Genomic DNA, 23,598 nt, shown 5'->3' on the forward strand with positions numbered 1-23,598 from the left:
ACTGACTTCCAGGCAGCTAGAATGAGGGTCTTAAAGCCCACACCCACAGTAACACACCTTCTCCAACAAGGCCACACCTACTCCAAAAGGGCCACACCTTCTAATAGTGCTACTCTCTGGGCCAAGCATATACAAACCATCACAACCAGTGTATGGCTATAGCCAGCTCTACTTGAGGTTTGTGGTGTCATAGGGAGGCAAATCTTTACTATTCTTCCAATGTCCCATCTGTCATGACTGACATCTTCATATGAAACCCCTATCCCCTATCCCCTCCCCCTGCTTCTATGAGGATGTTCCTCCACTCACCCACCCACTCCTGCCTCCCCACCCTCAATTCCCCTACACTGGGGCATCTATGGAGCCTTCACAGGACCAAGAACCTCTCCTCCCATTGATGCATGACAAGGCCGTCCTCTGCTACACATGCAGCTGGAGCGATGTGTACTTCTTGGTTGGTGGCTTAGTCCCTGGGAGCTCTGGGACTGGTGGGACATTCTCTGGATGGCCTTTCCTTCAGTCTCTGCTCTGCATTTTGTTTCCATATTTCCACCTGTGAGTATTTTGTTCCCCTTTGTAAGAAGGACCGAAGCACCCACACTTTGGTCTTCCTTCTTCTTGAGCTTCATGTGGTCTGCGAATTGTATCTTGGGTATTTGGAGTTTGGGGGCTAATATCCACTTATCAGTGAGGGCATAACATATGTGTTCTTTTGTGACTGAAGCCCCTATTTCTATTACAAGAACTACTCAAAGTTCTTCAGGATCATCCAGAAGTCTTTAGTGGCTTCTCTAAGCCCAGCCCAGAAAGGCCAGGTCTTTACTCTTGGTGGGTGGGCTCCGGGTCAGCCTGCCCCTTACCACTAACAGCTGTATTCCTCCAAGACATGGCTTGTGCCCCTTCTTCCCATGACCACAGAGCAACATGGAACAGCGTCTGGGATGAGCTAAGGAGACACAGATATTCAAGAAACACTGGACTTTGATGCACGTGACCATTTCCCACAGCCCAGAAGGAGCTGGGGCAGGGGTGGTGGTGGTGGTGGTGGTGGTGGTGGTGATGGTGGTGGTGGTGGTGGTGGTGGTGATGGTGGTGGTGGTGGTGGTGGTGGTGGTGGTGGTGGTGATGGTGGTGGTGGTGGTGGTGGTGGTGGTGGTGGTGGTGGTGGTGGTGATGGTGGTGGTGATGGTGGTGGTGGTGGTGGTGGTGGTGGTGGTGGTGATGGTGGTGGTGATGGTGGTGGTGGTGGTGGTGGTGGTGGTGGTGGTGATGGTGGTGGTGGTGGTGGTGGTGGTGGTGGTGGTGGTGATGGTGGTGGTGGTGATGGTGGTGGTGGTGGTGGTGGTGGTGGTGGTGATGATGGTGGTGGTGGTGGTGGTGGTGGTGGTGGTGGTGATGGTGGTGGTGGTGATGGTGGTGGTGGTGGTGGTGGTGATGGTGGTGGTGCCTGGACCTCTTGCTTTTTTATTACAAAGTACATTGGTTTCTGTCTTTAGCAGTGAGACTGTAGCTATTCCTGGCATTTCAGATTAAAATATGTTTACTGCCTCTTCCCTCCCAGGGCCTCGTGGCCGTTTCTGTTACCTGTTGCAAATATTTTCGCTTCTCGTACCCTGATCTGGAGGCTTTTTGCTGAGAAGGCAGAAGCGTTTTCTAATCTATTCGGCAACTGCATCATAAAGTGTCAGAGCCTCCAAAACACAAAGGCCTTCATTAATAATGTATGGAAAAGGACTCTGGGTAACATCTCATGATTGTTTTCTTATTAACATAGCATTAATAATCTGTTGCCGCTTTAAGGATCCATGCGTGTGAAAGCCTGGTATATTGTTACGGCTCTGGTGCGATCTATTAAACAACAGTGGCCCATGATGTCATGAAAGAAACATGGAGGAGCTCAGAAAAAAATCAATTTCAAATTAAAGTAAAATAATTCTTTTTTATGTTTCGATTTTCAAAGCTGCGCTCTTTTAGAACGGCTGTGGTATAACTTCATTATTGGAGGTCAAAGGTAAACGTGCCTGTCCCCTGTCCCTGTGATCAGCATTTTAAGTAGAGTTGTTCCAGTTTCTTCTGGTGAGTGGAGCAGGGAAGGGGAGAGAGTGGGGGAGTGGGGACTGAGGGGTGGAAGGTTAAGTGTGTGGTTCTTTGAGCTCAGTTACACCATGACCCGCATCAGTAAGACTGCATCTAAATCATTAAAACATGCACTGGATGGTCCTGTAGACAATGGACTATGTAGGTGCTCAAGGTTGATTCCTACCCTCTACCCCCAGCCCCAGTTCAAGTAAGTCTTACATGCTGTGTGTATTTTACCTCAAGTTTTGGAGTGCCATAGTGGACATTTTACTAATTTTTTACGAATTCTATTTCTGACCAGTGTTTTAGTGTTCTATCTCTGTGAAGAGACACCATGACCAAGGCAATTCTTATAAAAGAAAGCATTTAGTTTGGGGCTAGTTTATAGTTTCAAAGGCCTGTTCCATTATCATGTATGATGTTTGCCATTTGGTAGTGATTACATCCCTGGAGTGGGGCTCTCATGAATGGTGTTAGTGTCCTTGTAGAAGGGACCCAGGGTCTCTCTTGTCCCTTCTATGAAGACATAGTTAGAAATTCATCTATGCTACTGCAAAGCAAGCCTTCTCTAGGTACCAACTCTGCATGGACCTTGATTTTATATGCTCCCATTTCCAGAATATTAAGAAATGGATCTTATTTAAATCCATAGTACAGCCATTTTGTTATAGCAGTCTGGACGGAGTCAGACAAAAGGCCAAGGGACCGTCTCCTTCATTGAAACTGATGAATAAGAGGAAATTGAGCCCCAAGGAAGGGGTGGTCTTGTTGAAGAACACAAGAAATAGGGACCAGTTCTTAGCTCCAAATTACATGGCCTAACAGAGAAATTCCCCTTTAACTCATCTGTGTCTGGAGACCTGTGTCTAAGATCAGTCATGGTGTATACTTCCCGGCTTCCCTGAAGCTTACTGGTGATGGACTGGGCAATGTACCAATCATACTACAAGACAAGAGAACCCTGAAAAGATCTCCAAGAGTTCTGAGGGAGGGTGACTGACCTCTAAAAGCAGTTAGAGGGATGCCTTTTGGGGAGGTGGTGTAGACATGGGTTCTAGAAGGGTGCTATGACTTTAATGCTTATTACCTGCAAAATTAATGTTAAAATGTAAGTGCCATTGTAACATTAAGAGGTAGAACCTTTACGAGGTGGTGAGTGGTCCCTGATGGCTCTGCTGTCATGAGTGGACTAATGTAAGAGAAAGTGGGTTCAAGATCAAAGGGTGGGTTCAAACTCAACCAGTCTCTCTCTACCTCTTGTCCACTCTGATGAAATAGCACTGCAATAAAGCCAGCCTTTGACCTTGAACTTCCAGCGTTTAGATCTATAGCAAGTACTCATCTATCCTTTGTAGAGGACCAAGTCTCAGGTGCTCTGTTGTAGCAGAATGAATGGAAGAAGAACGGCCAGGCAGTCTGCTGCAGAATGTGAGCCCCTCCCAATTCCCCTACTAAGGCACTCACATAATAGCGGCTTTGCATGGGGTAATGTTTGAATAGTTCATCATACTATTAACAGAGCTGGTATGAGATGATTGGATCAGGATGGGCATTGCATCCCAGAGCAGCCAGATGAACGATGAGCTGTCAGCCCACTATGGAAATGTCCAGGATTCAGTGGTCAACAAAGCTTGCAGCAATAACAGTGATGTCATTTTATAATATTCCATCTGGAAACCACTAGCCACTATAGTTTCTACTGGGTACCTGAAAGTTAGTCATAGTATATGGCTATATGATAAGCAACTGATATTTCTTTTTAAAATATATTTTTATTATTTGGGAATTTCATGTATGCATACAATGTATTTTGATCATATGGTCCCCAAATCTTCCATGCAATTACATGCAGCATCCATTCTTCATCCTCTCCCCTTCCCAACTTTGTGTCTTAAGAGAAAAAAAAATCTTACCCATTGAGTCTAGTTTATGCTACCCATATACTCATAGCTATGGAGTCATCTCCTAGAGTGTAGTGGATATAATGGGGACACAATTTAAAAGAATCAGACCCCCTGCCCCAAGCCATCAATAGCTCATGAACTACGAATGGGTGCTTGTGAGCCTCTTCATGCTGAAGTGCTGACTGGCTAGATCATGTGCAGGGCTTGTGTAGGCAACCACAGCTGCTGTGTGTTTATGAGTGTAGCCAGTCCTATCAAATCCAGGGGTCGCTGGTTCACTATTGCCCTCTTTTATCTCTGGTCCTTACATCTTTCTTCCCCTTCTTCTGGGATAGTCCCTGAGCCTTTGGGGGATGGGTCATGACATAATGTCTCATTTGTGGCTGAGCAATCTACTACCATGTACTCCCTGCATGCTGACCAGTTATTAGTCGCATTAACCATACAAAGAAACTTGTGAGAGCTACACTCAACTATGGATATGGAAATATAGATTGGGAGGGTACTTTGACCCTGTGCCTATTTAGCATAAGAGTAGTGGTAAGTTTACCACCTTGGGTCTATAAGCTCCCTGATATGGGTAATTGGCTAGATTTATAATATCGGAATGTAGTTGGTTACTCCTATAATATTCATGCCACTACTGTACCCATGGCATATTGTGACATGCCAGTTCTTACTGTAGCTCACAAGGTTTAAAGCTGAGTAAAACTGTATATGAGTCACCAGTCTTCCAACAGCCCACTCTGTTTCATTTCTACATAATCAAGACAGAAATCTTGAAAATATGGGACTTTAAAATTTTTATTTATTAATTTATTCTTGAAATTTACATACACTTCTATATTATATTATGGTTACATGCCCCCCACCCTCTTTTATCCCCCTTGCTTCTCCACCAACCTCTTTCTCCTTACAAATGGCCCTCCCACTTTTATGTCTTTGTGTCCAGTGTAGGCATGGGTGTGGAGTTAACCACTGAATCATAGGCAGTGTACCTGGAGCTATACTACCTAAGACAATAACCAATAACTTCCTCTTCCCTAGCATCTATCAGCTATTAATATCTCCTCTAAGACGGGATGGGCCTGTGAGCTCCTTCCCCCGTTTATGACTGAACGTTGATGGACACAGTCTTATGCAGGTCCTGCTATGAGGTCATAAGTACCACTGCTATGCCATGTTTCTAAAACAGTATTCCAGGGCCTTCCTCCCATTTTTGGACTCTTCTGTTCTTTCCAGCCCATCTCCTGTGATGTTTCCTAAGCCTTGAAGAGGCTAATATGGATATCCCATTCAAGGATGAACATGCACCAGTCACTTAGTCTCAGCACCCTGAATCTCTGCGTTTGCATCTGTTTGCTGCGAGAAGACTGGGGCCTACAGGAGTTAAAGAAAAATTCATAGCATGAAGTAGAAAATGTTCTACAGAGAATGACTACGGAGATAAGATCAAAACCTGAGAGAGGGAACTAAAGCTACAACGGGAAGATACTACAGACATTTATAATAATAAAGAAATTAAAAGAGGAAACAAACAAACAAAAGGATCAAAGAAAGGAAGAAGAAACAAACTAATACCAATGATGAGGCCCAAAACAGTGAAACCCAAAACAAGCATAAAGAAAGGCAATGAGGCCCAAAGTTGATGTTTTGAGGTCAGCAAAACTGATACATTCCTGAAAAGAGCCATTGAGGAAAGGGAACTGACTATATTATTTTATGTATGTTGCTAGAATGCAAGGAAATCTAACAGAAATTATGTTACCTTAATTCAATTATAAGGGGGGAATAATATGATGTACGAAATCATGATGTAAAGAAGTAGGCTCTAGGCCTTAATAACCTTTAAGAGGGACTGGGAAGATAGGCCTCAGTTGACAGAATGCTGTGGTATACACATGAGGACAGCAGCTCCATCCCTAGCGTCCATGTAAAACCTGGGCACACACTTGGAACCCCAGTGTTGAGAAGGAAGAGATGAAAGATCCTAGGGGGTCACTGGCCATCCAGTGCAGCTGAATGCGCAAGCTTCAAGTTCAGCCGGGGGCCTGCCTCGATTACTAAAGTGAAGAGAGTCTATAGAGTAGGCACCCGACACTGACCTCGGGCTTGCATATACACACTGGTGCATGCACACCTGAACAGACAAAAGCATGCCTGTACACACACACACACATACACACACACACACACACACACACACACACACACACACACACACACCCCTTCCTTTCCAGAAAGATAAACTAACTTTGAAAGACAGACTAGTTCTTGAGCTATATCTCCCATCAGCTATGCTGGCTTTCGAGGCTGTCACTCTGGGCATGTTGAGGCCCTACCAGGAGTGCAGAGAACACTGGTGACCTGGTGTGCTCCATTGTGGACGGGTCTTTCTTATCTGCCCCCAGGACTATCTAGGAACTAGATAGTCTAGACACATGGGTGTCTAGCTCCTTATGGATTTCTCAGTGCTGTGAGGGGTTCTGACGTTCAAAAGAAATATAATGGGCCTTTCTCTTCAATAGATCCAAAGCTAAGAATTTCTTTCCTTGAAATGTATATTGAATGCATTAATAGAGTAGTGGGGACTTTTTTCTTGTTTTTTTGAATGATCTTCAAGTGCAATCCAAAAGTAGGCACTTTAAAGTATATGAGGTCTCTTCTTTGTCGGAAACCAACCAAAATCACTCAGCAGGCTGTGAACATACCAAAGATCTAACCCAGAGGCTGCCCTTCAGAAGTCCTGCACAGAGGCCTATATAATTGCCATAGTGCATGCGTGCGCGTGTATACACAACTATGGTACTGATGTGGAGGTCAGAAGACAACATTTGGGAACCAGTTCTCTTCTTCCACTTTGTAGGGCAAGGGCCTTTATCCACTGAGCCATCTCACTAGCGTGTGACACATTCATTTGGTTTACTAATGTATCCTTTAATGTTACTTTGAGTTGTCATATACTGCCTTTGCATAGCTTTGTTAATATTCCTACTGTAAGCTTAAATAGTGGTCTGATCACTATCACATACCAAGATCTGAGTTGTTAACAAGTTTACTTAACTTTAGAACAGTTTTATATATACAGGGAAATTATGGAGCCAGTCAGACAGTTCCTGTGTCCCTGGCCCTGAGCTTCTGTGGTCTTAGCATCTGGCGTTGGAATGGACACTGGCCACAGTCAATGAATGTACTATAATGTGTACATTCTCACTAACTAACTCCATTCAGCCAATGAACTATGATGGCTACATTCTGACTGACTAATGAAGAAAGGAAGGAGAGATGGAGGACAGGAGGGAAAAAAAAAAGGAGAGAGGGAGGGAGGGAGGGAGGGAAGGAGAGGGAGAGAGAGAGGGGAGGGATGGAAAGAGGGAGCCATCCAATACCAGTCAGTACCAATGGGGAAAGCTTGTTAAAGAATTCGGTCAATGAATGTGATGTGTACCTGAGTCCCATCCAGGCTCTCATGTTTAGTCACCATGGCCTCTTAGGCAATTCTGGGATTTCTCAGTTTTGCTTGTTTGGATGACCGTGACAATTTTGAACAGAATGGTACAAGTACTTCACAGACTACCCACTCGGTTTTTAGAGGGCCCATTTTGGTTGCTTCTGTTTTGCTTCTGTTTTTGTTAAACAATTACGAGTAGAGCTGCTATAACTATTCTGTACGGGCATGAGTTTTCAAACCAGTTGGGTAAAACACCTAGAAGCTTGGTCTCCGGATCATGTGACAAGTCCATGTTTAGCTTTCTGAGACTGTCTGACTTCCAAAAGGGCTGCACCCGTTCGCATTCACTCCTGGCAATGAATGAGACCAGATATTAATCAGCTGAAATAAAGAGAGAAAGGAGGGAGGGGGGAGGAATACGCACGAGAAGACTGGAGAACAGAGCAGGAGAGACCTGTTAGATAAGCCATTCACACTGAGCGTGCACAACTGCAGTCTGATAGGACATTCTCTTTAAGAATGGGCAGTGAAAGAAACATTCACAGAGATAATGGCCAGGAGGTTTCCATGTGATGAAAGGCATAAAGAGTCTTGGAATTTTGTTTTCTGTTGGCACAGAGAGGAACATTCTGCTGGATATACGTCTGGGTATTAGCTAAGAAGTGGGTCAAACGGAATTCTAAGTGGAACAATGAATGCAACTCTATTTATGGTTGTGATAGAGAGAACAGGAAGGAGAGGGAAGACGGGAGGGAGGGAGGCAGGGAGGGAAAGGAGAAGGGAGGGGGAGGGAAGGATGAAGGAAGGGAGTCATCCAATACCAGTCAGTAGCAATCGGGAAAGCTTGTTAAAGAAATTGATTCAAGCACCATCTCTAAGACATTTGACCTTAGAAAGTCATTTAAAATCAAGCTTGCCTTCCTTATTCAGAATAAGAAAGATGCCCAGACCCGACTTCAGCCTTACAATGACTGTTGCTATGACAATACGTTTAATATATTTCCAGCCCCTTGGTCAAATTTTTTTCTATAAATTCAATATTATTGGAATTGCTCCTTTTGAAGTGATTTATTTTAGAAAACTTAACTGTTTTGCTCTCTCCCAAGTCCTTAAGGATCAGCAAAGCATGAAGTGTGGGATCTATTTCAATTTTAGCTCATGTTTTCATACAGATTAATCTTTAGTTTTCTCTGAAGTTGGAACAATGTTCTCTTTTATTCATATTTCAAACTACTTTAACAATTTAACCTAAGAGAATCTGGATTAGATACTATATTCTATTGGGTTAGATTGTTTACAGGCTAATTTTTAATCCTTGTGGCCAATCCAATTTAAATTTGTTTTTCCAAAAGGCAGGTCACTGTGAGCTGCTACCCTTAATGACAGTAGATTTCTTTTTTAAAAAATGATCATTTTTGCTTATTTATTTTGTGCATGTGTTCACGTCCATATGTGTGGGTGCATGAATGTGCAGATGTGTGTGTGTGTGTGTGGGGCAGAGCAGAGGTTGACATCAGGTATCTCTCTTAATTGTTCTCTACCTGATTTTTAAAGCCAAAGTCTTTTACTGCATCTGGAGCTCAGGGGTGGGGTGGGGTGGGGGGTGGGGGTGCGGCGGTTTCTAGACTGGCTGGCCAGTGAGCCCGGAAGATGTTCTTGACTCTGCTTCCCCTATGCTGAGGTTACTGGTTCACATTGCCACACCAGCTTTTCACGTGGGTCTTAGGGACTGAACTCAGGTCCCTTTTGCTTGCATGGACAATATTCTACCCACCTAACACTTTCACCGAACCTCTGAATTTTAATCTGTGTATGCGGATTTTTTTAAGTCTTTATTTCTGCAATATCAAAAAATTCAAAAGTTAAAAGTCAAGAAAACATAGCAACACAGCTTGTTTTCGTTCATGTCAAGTGAATGAATGAAGCGTACTGTGGCTACTCAGCAGAGTGGCTGGGGAAAGAGCTCATGTAGACTTTATAGAACAGAGAAGAACTGCTTTAGTGGGAAAGCACACCTACGCAAAGGTGCTTCTTCTGAACAGAGCACTGCTAGAGCTTTGTTCTGAATAATGCCGCTAGGGCCTAAAGCACCTTTCTTCACTCTTGGTTGTCAAGGCTGAGTCTGGTTGATAATCGTTTGTCACTTTGGTTACTTCTTTGGTGGTCCATAAGGTGGGAACTGATTTAATACCTTCCATGGGAAAACCTTGAACTGGGTTACAAACAGTTGTGACTATAGAATACGGGCCTCTGTCCCAGCCAAGTAGGATAGTCTGTTGTCAAGGCGACAGGCTTCAGTGCCTACCTTTGCTCTCTCCATGTATATAACTTGGCCTAGGCTGTTTCCTGAGATTGCTTTTTCATTTCTTAAATGAAAGAAAAGAGATGGCTGATATAGATCTCAACTATTTTAATAATAAAATAAAATACCCAACATTCACCTCTTATAAAGAGATAACTGTGAAGAAAAATCTGTTCATAGGTGAACCAATATTTACTGTTTATTTTCCTTTTTTGAACAGGGTCTTAATTTAGCCTAACTATGTAACTAGCCTTGAGCCCCTGGTCCTCCTGACTCTACCTTCCAGTGTTGGGATTCAAGTGTGTACCACCATAGTTAGCTTTACAATAATTTCTAGTGAGATTGATGAGACAGGCTCTCCCTCTGTAATCCAGCTTGACCTGGAACTCAGAATGTACACCAAGCACAAAGCAAATCTGCTTCCTTTCTTCCCAGGTGCTACTTTAAAGACTTGTTCTACCATATCTGGGCTGGTTTTCTTGCTAATTTTCTGGGGGTATATGAAAGTGCATCTGTGAGTGTGTGCTCATATGGGTGTGTGTGTACTTGTGTAGAGGCACAAAGAAGCCAGAGGTCAACCTATAGTCTTGTTCCTCAGGAACCAGCCATTGCTTTTTGAGACAGGGTCTCCCATCGGCCTGGAGTTCACGGATTAGGCGAGGCTGGCCATTAAGCTCAGGGGACTGTCCTGTCTCTCTAGAGCTAGGGTTATGCACCAGCCCACTTAGTCTTTTACTATACATTCTGGGGCTCGAACTCAGGTCCTCATGCCTGTGGGCACAGACTGAGCTATCCTCCAAGGCCCTAAGTTTTGTTTTTGATACTTTCACTTTCTTATAATCTATCTCATCCGATACTAAATCCCAAGATTATTACAGTTCTACAGTGAACAAAGATTTGTTGCAAGTTTTGTGTTCTTAGGTGACGGGACTGCATACGTGCCTCTGTAACCACTGTAGCTGGCTGTCATGGCAGGGCGAGTCATGGACAACGTTACTGAAAATATAAATTGATACCCCAATACTGCAGGCTTTGAACTGCATGTTACAGGGATAGGCACTGTCTGCCAGAAGAGACGACCACTGAAATCTCCAGCACTGGGAAGTCATTTTGTCCCTGACACACTGGAGTAAAATCTCTTGACAGCAATATTTGCTTGTGCCATACACTCATCTTTATAAGCCTAAGCAAAAGAACAAGTTACTGGATGGAATTGCTGAGGAGGACTAAGGACATGGGCAGAAAGATCAGGATGGAATGGAAAAGAAAATCAGGAATGTTTACAAGGACATGCTCGAAAGGATTTGGTGACTGAATGTCAGAGCCAGGGAAGATGGGGACAAGGGGAGACTCTGAGGCAGCTGACTCAGATGACAGCTTGGGTGGGGGATGGGTGGGGAGGCTGTCATCAACAGAAATAGAAAACACAGGCTAGGAAAACAAGTTTGAAGATTGGGGGGAACAATGGATCTGATTTTAGTTCAGGGAGTCTGCTCTGAGGTGGGAATGTCTGGCTGGCAAGTGAAAACACAGGCCAGGCTGGAGTTGATCAGAGGTCAAGATCAAAGACAAAGCCTTGTGCATGGAGTCCTATCAATCAGGGGCATAAGAGGACTCCTGGCCGTGCATGAAATCATCCTTGGGGAATGCGTGGATCAAGAAACACTGGGCCAGTCATAGGATTTGGGGAACCATTCACACTTACAGACTGGTTCTGGAACAGGAAACTGGGAAAGGCAGCAGGAAAATGGGCTCAGAAATAGCATGAAAAAATCTGTGTCATGAAAGTTGCCGGAGGGCTCCAAAGGCCTGCCACCCCCTCAGGCCCATGAGAAGGAGTGGCGAGCTGAGGTCTGAGAGGGGCTGGTATGTGTGCCCATTGGCAGCTCACGGGTAACCAGTGCAAGGTGCGGTATCAGGGAAGCCCAGAGTGGCGCCAGTGAGGGGCTCAGAAAGGTCGGGAGAGCAATGCTGCCATTCTCCTGTGCCATCTCCAACTGCTGCTTCTTTTTCTCTTTGGAAAAGTCTTCTCTGCTGCCCCATAAATGCTAATGTCACCTAGGACTCTGTCCTTGGCTGGAAGCTCACGGTGGTAAAGGTTCTCTGGGTTTCAAATGACAACAAGCAACTCCAGCTGGCTTGAGCAGAAAGATTTATTGGAAGGCTGCCGTCACCTCACAGGACCCGAAGCGCTAGGGACTGAGTCTTGCTCTCAAGCTCTAAGCAGACACCAAGCTGCTTCTCCTTTACCGTTGCCTCTGTCTATTTTTAAGCCCCTCTATGCTCACTGCAAAGCAGCTGCTTGGATTTTCCAGGCCTTGTGACTGAAAATATATGCCTGCTACCCGTTCTTGAGTCATATCCACTCAGCCACTCAGAGCAGCATCTCAACAGTCTTGATGTCCTCCAAGAGCCGAGACTGAGTTGATCATCAAGAACAGATGCCTGCCTTTTAGGTCACCCAGGTGGCATCAGGCCAGCAAGGTCACACTGCACAGGCAGTAGTATGGGGAAACAGGTCCTGAGGCTGGGGAAAGCTCCTCCAAGATAAAGAAGAGGTTAAATCCTAAAAGCAAGGGTTAAGGACAAGAAGGTGCACGGGCAGCTAGCTTAGCTTCTCTGTCACCCTCTCTTTCTTTCCTCTGAGAGCTGGGATATTCCTGAATGCCAGACTCCAGGGTGTACATCTTATTCAAAGAGGTTCCAGCCAGAAAGGCTGCCCAGGTCATCAGCTTCTCTATGACCAGCTCTGGCTGCTTGTACCTGAGCCCCCAGGGGACATGTCCATATCCCCTCTGGGTGAACCAGAGCTGAGTGGGCTCAACCAGAGCCTGTCCCTGGATGCACTGAACTGGGATCTGGATGGATCATGGACCAGAGCTTTTTGAGGAATTATAGGAAGGAGGGCGAATCTGGAGGTGTTGTGGGTCCTGGCACCTGGCTGCAACCCTACCCTTCCTCCTCTAGGTTTCATAAATTAGCTCAGTGATTTTCTTTTCTTTTTAATTTTTCAAAGTAAGTTTTCCTTGAGTAGTTTTGTGTCATTGAGATAAAACATCTTGGCTAATCCAGTATGGAAGTTGCTCAGTGGCTGCTTCCAGATCCACCTCTTGCTTCCTACATCTGCGGTAGGAAGTGACTACTCCCTCACTCTTGCTCAGGACGAGCAGGGTCCAACTGGGAGTGCAATACAGAAGTTTGGAACTCTAGCTGTTACTGAAGAACGGCTCTGTTAATAAATGCTATATATATATATATATATATATATATATATATATATATATATATATATAAAATAGATATAATGCATATACACATATAATATATAAAATATATGTATGATAAAATATATATGTATATTATATAACACATATAATAGAAAATATGTATATATGTATATAACATATACATAATGTACATATAACACATTAGAAAAATAATATATACATTCAATATATATACACAACATATAATATATATGTTGTGTATATATATCATATATATATACCAACATACACTATATATGTATATATGTATACACACACACACACATACATACCATAAATATGATATTTAAGAAATCAAAAATATCTCTTTAATATTTTGAGATCAGGATCAATGATTTGGTTTGTCTTATAATGAAAACACTTGCTGAACAAAGTCAGAAACTGGACTACTGTGCACAAAGTCATACACACTTCTCAATGATACCAGTAATTCATTTCTGCCTCTGAAATAATATTTCATTCATGTTGAGAAATTATTTTCATTGCTTCTTCATTTAGTTTATGAATGTTTGACTAAGCCTTTAATTTTTAACAAACTCCGTTTGAGGATAATTTTAGATTTATAGAAAAATCATGAAAACAGTAGAAATCCTATCTATCCATCACCCAGTCTCCCACACTATCACAAGTAGCAGAGGAAGTCCAGGCTTGGTTCATCTCTACCGTATGGTCCCTAGGGGCCCGTTAGGAGACCAAATTACATTTCAGTCAAATTACATTTAGTTATCCCATCTCTTAGGTTCCTCTGGTTTAGCATAGCTAAAAACTTTATTTTTCTTAAGGCTATCTACTAATAATTTATATGAGCATGAAGCTTGTTGAATGTTGGCTATACAAATTTATATTTCTACTTGATCGTTTAATGTTTAACACTTTAAAAACATAAATTGCATTAATTATACCACAAATGTTAATGTTGTGAAACACTTACAAGGACAATGTTGGTATTTCAGAGTTATCTTTAGTAGATGCTGAGCTGTATGTTGTGACTTGATGTGATCACTGGCGCCCAGGGGCATGGCAGGGAGTGGAGACTCCTAACTCTAGGATGGCTGGAGCTTCAGGTCCAGGGCAGAACTACCTAGAACCAGAAGTGTGTGGCAGAGGGCTGCCGGCCAGCTTCTCTAGCTAGCTTCTCTGAAGAAAGAAGCCCAGGCTCAGGTCCAGGCTATCCTAAAGGGAACCAAAGACCACACCCTTCTGCCCATTAAGACCCCAGTTACATCCTGGACTTCTCTGTATAAAGAATGGCTGATGGCCTAGCCAGAGCTGCTTCCTCCTAGGCTTTGTACACAGGTGCCCTGTGCACCTCTCTGTACCCCAGGCGCATCATCTCAGAGTCTTTGTTTTCCTAGCACTAGCTCATTGCTTGGACACAGTAAGCTTGATGTTCAGCCGAGGTGGAGCAAGTGAATGGCAATGACACTGCTAGCAGAGCAAAGGTAACTTTTCCCGGAGCTGACAAGAGTGAGGGACTCATGCGGAGTTAGCAGAGCCTCCAACCCACAGGATAGAGGACAGAAAGCTGACAAGAGCAGAGAGGGGGAAAAACTCCAAACCCACTGGGTGGCAGGGCCAGCAGTAGCAGCCTGACTCAGGGCTGCTGGAGACACACACAGGAGATTCCCATCTCTAGGTCCAATATCAGCATTCAAAAGCTCTAACTAAGAGTTTACTCACAAGTACACAGTTTCATACCCTTCCTAGATTGAGGTCTGTGAGACCTTCAACTAGATTACAATCCATCGAGCTGTCCAAGTAGTTCACAAGCACCCGGCTCATTTTGACTGCCCATGGTTCATGGCGTATTCAAAGTCTCGGAAGCTGACGTGACCATCTGAGTCTTGATCTGCCTCCCTGGAAAATGACACAGGAAGTTAATCACACAGTATTCCTGTCAGGATCTCCATGTGAGCAGCACACTAGAACCTTCCTTCTCTCTCTTTCTCTCTCTCTTTTTTTTTTTTGAGACAGGGTTTCTCTGTGTAGCCCTGGCTGTCCTGGAACTCACTCTGTAGACCAGACTGGCCTTGAACTCAGAAATCCGCCTGCCTCTGCCTCCGGAGTGCTGGGATTAAAGGCGTGTGCCACCACAGAACCAATCTTATCTCGAAGACTAAGGTTGACGCCTATGTTTTGTTCCACAACAGTGCTGACACCTAAGGTATGAAGGAAAAAAGAGGTATTTATTAAAACCTACAGAAGCACACATGCAATGCATTTGAGGGCTGGACCTAAATACATAAGCTATACAGGAAAAGGAGGAATAAGGGGCCAGGGCTGTAGCTGTTGACTGAATGTTTGACTACCAGGCATGAAACCTTGGGTTTCACCCATAAGACTGCATAAAACTGGGAATAGTGGGGCATACCTATAATCCCAGCACTGGGGTATCAGAGGCAGGAGGATCGGAAGTTCAAGGCCATCCTCATTTACATAGTGAGTTTGAGGTCAGCCTGGGCTATGTGCAACCCTGTCTCAAACAGAAGTAGGCATACATATTGTTCCAGTACTCTGAAGTAAGATCTCCATCATGGCTTGCTGTTGCCTCCCTACAGAACCAAGACAGCACCCAGAGAGAAGCTGCCCCACGGCTAACCACCACACATCCACAATTCCTGGCTGGCTTCACTCATCCTTGGAATCACTGTCGCATCCTCACATCCTCACAAGTGCATGCTAAGCTTTTCCAGTTCCTATGCAGACTGACGAAGGTGTGAGCCCTTGCCTGAGGGTGTGGGAAGCCTCTGAGGGGGTGTCCTTGGAAGCTCTGAGACCTGGGCTCTGTTCCCACAACAGGCAGTAGGGAATGGCACACGTTCTAGGTGATTAAGATAAACTATCCCGCCAAGGCACAAACAGCAGCAGCAGCAGCTGCTGCGGTGGTGGTGGTGGCGGCAATGGCGGTGGTGGCGGCAATGGCGGCAGCGGCGGCAGCGGCTCACTGGCTCTGTCACCAGTGAAAGACATGTCTGCTAAAGAGCATCTGAAAGAAAAGCTCACAAAATGGTCCCAGTTCCTCTTGGGGACATCCTGAAACAAGGAATGGCATGCCTTCTGTGGAGCTCCTGTGGTATCAACTGTGACATGGGGAGTGGGGGTGGGAGGAGGAGTGGGGTGGGCTTAAAAGCAAAGCCTGGCCTAAGCAAGAAAGCCACTAATCACTGTAATAGTTTTAAAGCAGACTTTTAAAATATTGAATTCTTAAAATAAACTTTCTGAATATTTCATGCCAAAGTCTCTGAAGTCTGTAATGGGTCTGGATAGAGTAATGATAATTTTTCATTCTTTTGAAGTAGAGAAAGAGAAAGAAGGGAAGAGAGAGAGAGAGAAAAAAAAAACCCACTTCTCTGCCCCAGGGCAGAAACCATGTTGCAGTGTGTTGGGTTAAAATGACTGCGTACTGCGGAGGCTATCTGTCTGTTTATATCTCTTGGTAAAATATACACAGTGATTTCATGCTATACAGCACACAGAGTGTAATGTCAGATCTCTTCTAAGGGATTTAAAAATAATCACAGGATCGCACATCACTGACTATGGGATATAAACCATCTCTTTAATAAAATTAGATAATTGAAGAGTCTTCATATTGCCTAAGTATTTGATTAGATAAATAGCACTCCCTCCCTTTCTGCTCTGAATTGGTGTGTCGGAACTGTAAATCTCACAGAGTGGATAACCCAGAAGTGTACTACTAAGATAAAATGCTTCTGATGATATTTTAAATGTTTTCATTCGTTCATTGGGCCATTGGAAGCCTGTAGGAAAAGAAATCCCTTAGCTTATTTTTTTTCCTGTAAACAACCTATTGTAATTGTATTAATCTTTATTCTTGTCTTTGCTACTGCTTCCAACTGGAAGGTGGGTACAGTGTCACCAAAAAACGTGGAAGGGGAAAGTCCATTTTTATGTCTTGAAGAGGGCATTCTATGCCCACACTGAATGGAGAGATATCCGATGTATCCTGTTTATATTTAGAATGAACAACATTCGTGCTTGTTCCTGTTTCACACACCTATGAACATTTCATCTTGAGCAATGAGGAAATTGAAGTTTCAGGGCCAAGAGTTTAAAAGCTATGACATAAGGTTTCTATTACCAACAACAGTATTCTCCGAAAGACTGCGACACTCACTCTGGATCGCAGCGTTATGGGAACAGATGGGCCAGTGGGCAGAGCTGGAGCTGCGGCGGAGAGGGGAAAGCTGCCGTTAAGTAAATGGGAAGATCACTTCTGTTTACGGTGAAGCAAGCCTTCAAGCCTGGTTCTGAAGCGGGAACACACTGTTTCAGTGTCACCTGCAAATATTCTGCACCAAAATAGCTCATGACCTTTTACCCCGACTAGACATAATCTCCCAGAGTGCAGAGCTTTTGCTCACAGTTGGCCCCACCTCTTAGCTCATAGCCAGCAATGGCTGTGCATTAAATAAATGAATTTATGGCATAAAAGGAGCTGGGGATCAGGCGATACTATTATAGACAATGTACTACCTCCCAGGAGGTGCTGGGATTGAAATAAAGAGACTTTCTTACCACTGTCAACGATCAGGAAAGAAGCCAGTGAAATAAAACACAGGGAGGGGGCCCCCTTTAAACCACCACCCAGAGATGCACGGGTAAGTCCAGTCCAGTCTCTGTGCTCAGCTGCACCATGCAAACAGAGTAAACAGGAAGAACCACAGGAGAGATGGGCTTGGGAAAATGAGGCTGCTGAGTGTGGTGGTGGATGGACAGCAGGCAGACAGGTAGATGTATTCAACGGAAGCCAAGGGCGGCTGTGAATGTGGCTCAACATAAACTCTTAAGGCTTAGAACATTGTGAGTATGATAGAGCACACACATGCGTGCAGACACACAGATAAAAACAGTGTGTATGTGTGTGTGTGTATGTGTGTGTGTGTGTAACTTGATTATGTGGGCCTCAGGGGTGACCTTTGGGGTTGGCAATGCTATGTCACGGTTTCAGAAGGTTACCTGGCAGAGCTAACAGGTAGGACACATGTCTATGTTCAAAGCTTAGAATGAATACCGAAAGGAATTGAGCTTACAGAGAGGTATATGAGGGGAAAGTAAATTGCTGTTAACAGGTGCTTTCTAAAAATGAAAGTCCAATGACATTAAAGGCCTTTTTGATTTGTTTTAAAATGCAGAATGGAGACAGGCCTGCCTGGAATTCCTTTTGGAAACAGGGATTCTCGAGAGCTGGCTGCTCTGTATGATTCCCCGTGAACAACTGAGGAGCTTTGGGGAGGACCAGATGAGGAACACGAAAAGAGGGGCTGGAGTCAGGGGCTGAGCAGCCTGAAGGGACCAGCTGTCTGGGCAGAAAGAGTAGGGAGTGGAAAGGCAAGTGGGGGGTGGTACTGTGCCCCATCAACCGAATTAACCCACGGGGAGAGCTGAGGGCCAGATGCTCTCTGGAAATCTGCAGGAGTACTGAAACGAAACGTGCTTAGGTTCTCCCAGGGTATGGAGTGGGGTTCTCTGCAACCCTCTCTGGACTCAGGGGTGCAGAAGACCTTCACTGACCAAATACAACAAGACTTTCAGGCAGGACTGAACAGACCACCTGGCTGGACTCCAATGGTTCATTCTTTTTGTTTGTTTGTTTTTTTTTGTTTTTGTTTTTGTTTTTGTTTTTGTTTTTGTTTTTTTCGAGACAGGGTTTCTCTGTATAGCTCTGGCTGTCCTGGAACTCACTTTGTAGACCAGGCTGGCCTCGAACTCAGAAATCCGCCTGCCTCTGCCTCCCGAGTGCTGGGACCAATGGTTCATTCTTATAAGACACACACTCTTCCACCCGCTGTGGTACAGTAATAAGTGCCCCACAGTTACTTTCACGAGCATGGGAATCATTGTTTTCTCCTTTACAAAGTTGGCTCCAGGTGATGTGGTGTGGCTTTTGGTAGCCAGAGCAGCTGCTTCCCTAAGCAGAGACTGCGAGGCCTGAGACTCGAGGAAGCCAGGGTTTCTCACTGGGCTCCCTCCTGAGGCAGACCACAGTGTTGTCTATTCATCTGTGAGGGGGGACACAAGGTAATTTGTGTGTGTTCATCCCTGAGTGCACATGTGTGTGGAGGTGTGTTTGGAGGCCAGAAGGTGAACCTTGGATGCTGTTTCTCTTGCTGACCACCCAGGGCTGACAGACACAGGCTGTGAGGAGCTTGAGGGCACTGCCTAGAGTCAGGGCTGAGAGGACGGAGGAGCAACTCCTCTGAGCGGAAGGCAAACAGGGAGCCATGTGGTCCATCAACTGAATTAACTCATGGAAGCTTGAGCTGAGGGTCAGAGACTCTGAGATGACACCACCTTTTTATTTGAGGCAGAGTATCTCACTGGCTGGAAACTGACACCTGGGTTGGTGGGGGGCTGACTACCCAAGCAGTAGGGGTCTGCTTGTCTTCTCCTCCCCAGTGCCTGGATTATAATAAACCTGTGCCATCACATTCTGTCTGTCTGTCTGTCTGTCTGTCTGTCTCAATGTGGGTTCTGGGGAATCAAACTCAGGTCTTTGAGCTTAAGCTTGCAAGGCTAGTACCTAACTGAGCTGTCTACCAAATCCCAAGAGTTCTTACTTTAATAAAAAAAAATGTAAATAGTGTTTCTCTAAAGTACGGTTTCTTATATGAAACATTTCTATCAGACCGATTTCTTAGAATGCCCTGAAAACACTTTATTTCTTGAAAAAGTTGTTTTTGTTGTAAGATCATTTCCGAGTAACTCTTGGCGGGTTTCCAAAAGCAGATCTCAGACTTGAATACTGGCTTTTCCAAAGTTACTCACGGAAGAAAGAGCAACTAAATAGAGAACCAAAGCGAGAAAGGCTTATAGATTGTATTACATTAAGACAATGTGATGTTCTTTATTAAAAACGGCATAAAGACTACGAAAGTGACATTTTAAACTGGAAACAAGAATGCAAGCTAGTATCTTCATTACAACTGCAGTCCTATAAATATCTATACTCATTTGAGTGGAAGTTAGAGGTTATATGCTAACTAGATTAGAGATGATAGGTGCTGGATGATTCTGTCCTAGAGCACTGTTGAAGGGCTGAGGAGATGGCTCAGTGGGTAAGGATGCTGCTGTGTAACCAGAACCCACACAGTAGCACAGATCTGTAGGCACGGTGCCCTTTCAAGGACACAGGAGGCAAAGATAGGAAGATGGCAGGAATCTTGTGGGTCAGCAGCAAATATCAAACAGACTCTGTCTCAAACAAGGTGGAAGGAGAGACCTGCACCCAAGACCTCTGGCCTTCACATGCATGCCTGCATGCGCGCGCGCGCGCGCGCACGCGCGCACACACACACACACACACACACACACACACACACACACACACACAAGGTGAGAGTTCAAGTGTCCTTTAGCAGTCTATGTTTCTCTCTTTAGTCTGAATATCCCAGACAAATAGCCTGTTTCTGTGTGTGCAGATCCTCATCAGCTAGAGCAGGGCTCTAAACCTCAGCAGAGACAGTTTTGCACCAGAGTGCTACATTATAGCAGCAGAACATGACTCTACACTGAGGAGGTTTAGCAGTATCCCAGGCCTTTATCCATCAGATGCCAGTGGAGCAACCCTCCCCCTGCCCTGCACTGTGCCAGTTAAACTTATTTCCAGAAATTGCCAAGTACTCCTGGGCCAGGCAGGGGGCAGGAAGAAAAGCTAAGCCATCCTCGGTTCAAAACTTCTGAGCTAAAGGAGCTGTAGTTTGAGGTAATAATTGGGAGTGTTCTAGCTAAATCCACATGTACTAAAATAATTGTCTTGGCTGAGGGATGTCTCCGTGAATAAAGCACTTGACTTAGGAGCACGAAGACCCGAGTCTGAATCCCAGAACCCATATAAAGGCGAGACAGGAGAATCCCTGGGAACTTGGAGGCCAGGTCACCCGGTTCACAGAGTGGTGAACAGTACCAGGAAAGAAACCCTGTCTCAAACGAGGAAGAAGGTGAAGACGCATAGTGGAAGCTGTCCTCTGACCTGTGCGTGTATACTACAGCATACATGTGCCCACACTTAACCCGTAATACATACATACATTCATGCACACACAGCAAACATCATACACACATGTACACACACAAAAGATTACGAAACAATTGTCTTAACAACGTTCTTCTCAACAAGTGCTGGGGCACGTGCTTTCTGGATAGAGATGCAGAGAATGGCCCCAATACTGCGTTTGGCTAATACTCGGTTTCAGAAGGAAAAACGGAGCCCATGAAGACCCACTGCTCCTGCTGCTGGAAGCAGGGCTGCCAGACATCACTGTGTACCCAGCAAACACACTGACAGTCAGTAATTATGTGAGTCACTGCCATCATCAAGCATAGTTTTTGGAAGCTGACACTGTATTTGGTTTTCTTAAAACATGAACGAGAAACGCAATGTGGAAGCTAAAATTTAAATGAGAAAACTTTTTATGGGGGGCAGTTTTGGAAAAGAGGAAAGTGAGAGAGAATGTGTGTCTCTTTCTTTTTGGTTCTGTGTGGAATAATTTAAAGGAAAGTCAAAACTGCCATTCTATTAGGGACAAAACTGTCATATTGACAGAATGGGAAGAGTAAAAATTACCCAGCGAGCAAGGAGCCCCTGCTGGGGAAGAGAGGACCAGCCAATTGAAGATGCAGTAATGACAGCTTCCCCCACAGCAGCCTTCTCTTATGAGGACCCTGCCACTTCTCTCCACTGGCGAGTTTGCCTCTTTGTTGATGAGAGTCCTGCAGGGCTCTGCAGCAATTGCCTTGGTAATGTGTTTATTAATTTCACCTTTTTTAAAGACACACGTTAAGAAAAGCCACTCAGATACACAGGGAAGATTAAAGAGATGCGGGATGGTTTCTGGTCTTTTCTGGGCTTCTATATGACTGGCAGATGCAATCTCTTCACTATCCTCTTGGCCCCCTGTGTGCTCCCCTTAGACTCTGCACCCCACTATTACTCACACCGTTGCTGGAAACACTTTGATTTAGCCATGCCCTGCACCATGTGTCTTCAGCTATTTGCTGGGACTGGTTGCTTGGACACCCGGCATGTGCTTGTATACACAAACACAAAACGAAGAAAAGGAAGAGCAGGAGGATGGAGGAGGAGGATGGAGGAGGAGGAAGAAGATGAAGAACAAAAAGGAGGAAGAATAAGGAGGAGGAGGAGGCATTGGCAGTGCTTTAAAGCCCTACAGGATCATCCTTGGCCAATTAGGTAACAGGATTCAGGGCATAAACTGGGATAAACTATTAATCTGTCTCTTGGACCATCAACTTTGAGGTCTTTGTTTTTGGTTTGCAGACAGTTCTAGTACCACTCACTGTAGTACTGAACTTGACAAGGGACACCAGTGCTGGTTCTCCCCTCGGTCTGTTTGACAATAACCTACACGCCAGCTTTTGTCACAGGCTACATTTGCAGCAGGGATCCAGGCTAAGACAGCTGAAGGGACGTGAAGTTCGTTTGAATGGCGTGTTTACCTTGCCATAGGCAAGAGCACATCGTTTTGGATTCTTATTTAGTTGAAAGAGATCTCAGGACTTGAAATAGGCCCGTCTTTAGCTATTTTTGAAATGCCTTTTAGACCAAATTAAATGTTGCCTTTACAAAGACAGCTCAAGTTTGAAGTTGGAGACAACTGAGATGACAGTTATAGAATATCATACCAACAGACTTCTGGCCGCTGCCATATACAACATCTACTCAGTAATATCTAGTCTGTCAACAACAAAGAGTAATGGTATGCCTTTAAGGATCCCTAAGTTGTCAAGACAACATACACCTGAATATAAGATCCTTGCAGGACTATCTGGGAGACAGAGGTACTGGTGAGAACTGACTGAACGAACAGCTTTAATTTTTTATGATTTTTTTATTAGGTATTTATTTCATTTACATTTCTAATGCTATCCCAAAAGTCCACCACACCCTCCCCCCTCTCTCCCCCACCCATCCACTCCAACTTCTTGGCCCTGGCGTTCCCCTGTACTGAGGCATATAAAGTTTGCACGACCAATAATGGAACTCTCTTTCCACTGATGGCTGACTAGGCCATCTTCTGATACATATGCAGCTAGAGACATGAGCTCTGGGGGGGGGGGTTACTGAGTAGTTCATATTGTTGTTTCACCTATAGGATTGCAGATCCCCCTAGCTTCTTGGGTACTTTCTCTAGCTCCTCCATTGGGGGCCCTGTGATCCATCCAATAGCTGACTGTGAGCATCCACTTCTGTGTTTGCTAGGCCCCGGAATAGTCTCACAAGAGACAGCTATATCAGGGTCCTTTCAGCAAAATCTTGAGAGTGTATGCAATGGTGTCAGCATTTGGAGGCTGATTACGGGATGGATCCCCAGGTATGGCAGTCTCTAGATGGTTCATCTTTTCATCTCAGCTCCAAACTTTGTCTCTGTAACTCCTTCCATGGGTGTTTTGTTCCCAATTCTAAGAAGGGGCAACGTATCCACACTTTGGTCTTCATTCTTCTTGAGTTTCATGTGTTTCGCAAATTGTATCTTATATCTTGGGTATTCTAAGTTTCTGGGCTAATATCCACTTATCAGTGAGTAAATATCA

The 23,598-nt window shown here is 44.6% G+C and overlaps 1 protein-coding gene across 4 annotated transcripts in view; it reads right to left on the minus strand.

Annotated features, from left to right (window-relative positions):
• Efcab11 (EF-hand calcium binding domain 11) overlaps window positions 1-23,598 on the minus strand; it is a 192,248-nt gene that overhangs the window by 12,029 nt on the left and 156,621 nt on the right. For 2 of the 4 annotated variants that reach the window (XM_030246983.1, XM_006516383.4), the window contains one exon: window positions 13,307-14,880. The exons of 1 other annotated variant lie outside the window; for it this stretch is intronic. In XM_030246983.1, the coding sequence (XP_030102843.1) occupies window positions 14,802-14,880 (79 nt within the window). In that variant the 3' untranslated portion in view covers window positions 13,307-14,801. Of the gene's footprint in view, window positions 1-13,306; window positions 14,881-23,598 lie in introns of those variants that run through there. One more of the 4 variants, NM_030172.2, reaches the window with a different exon arrangement.

Source organism: Mus musculus, chromosome 12, assembly GCF_000001635.26.
Source record: "Mus musculus strain C57BL/6J chromosome 12, GRCm38.p6 C57BL/6J".
NCBI lineage: Eukaryota > Metazoa > Chordata > Mammalia > Rodentia > Muridae > Mus > Mus musculus.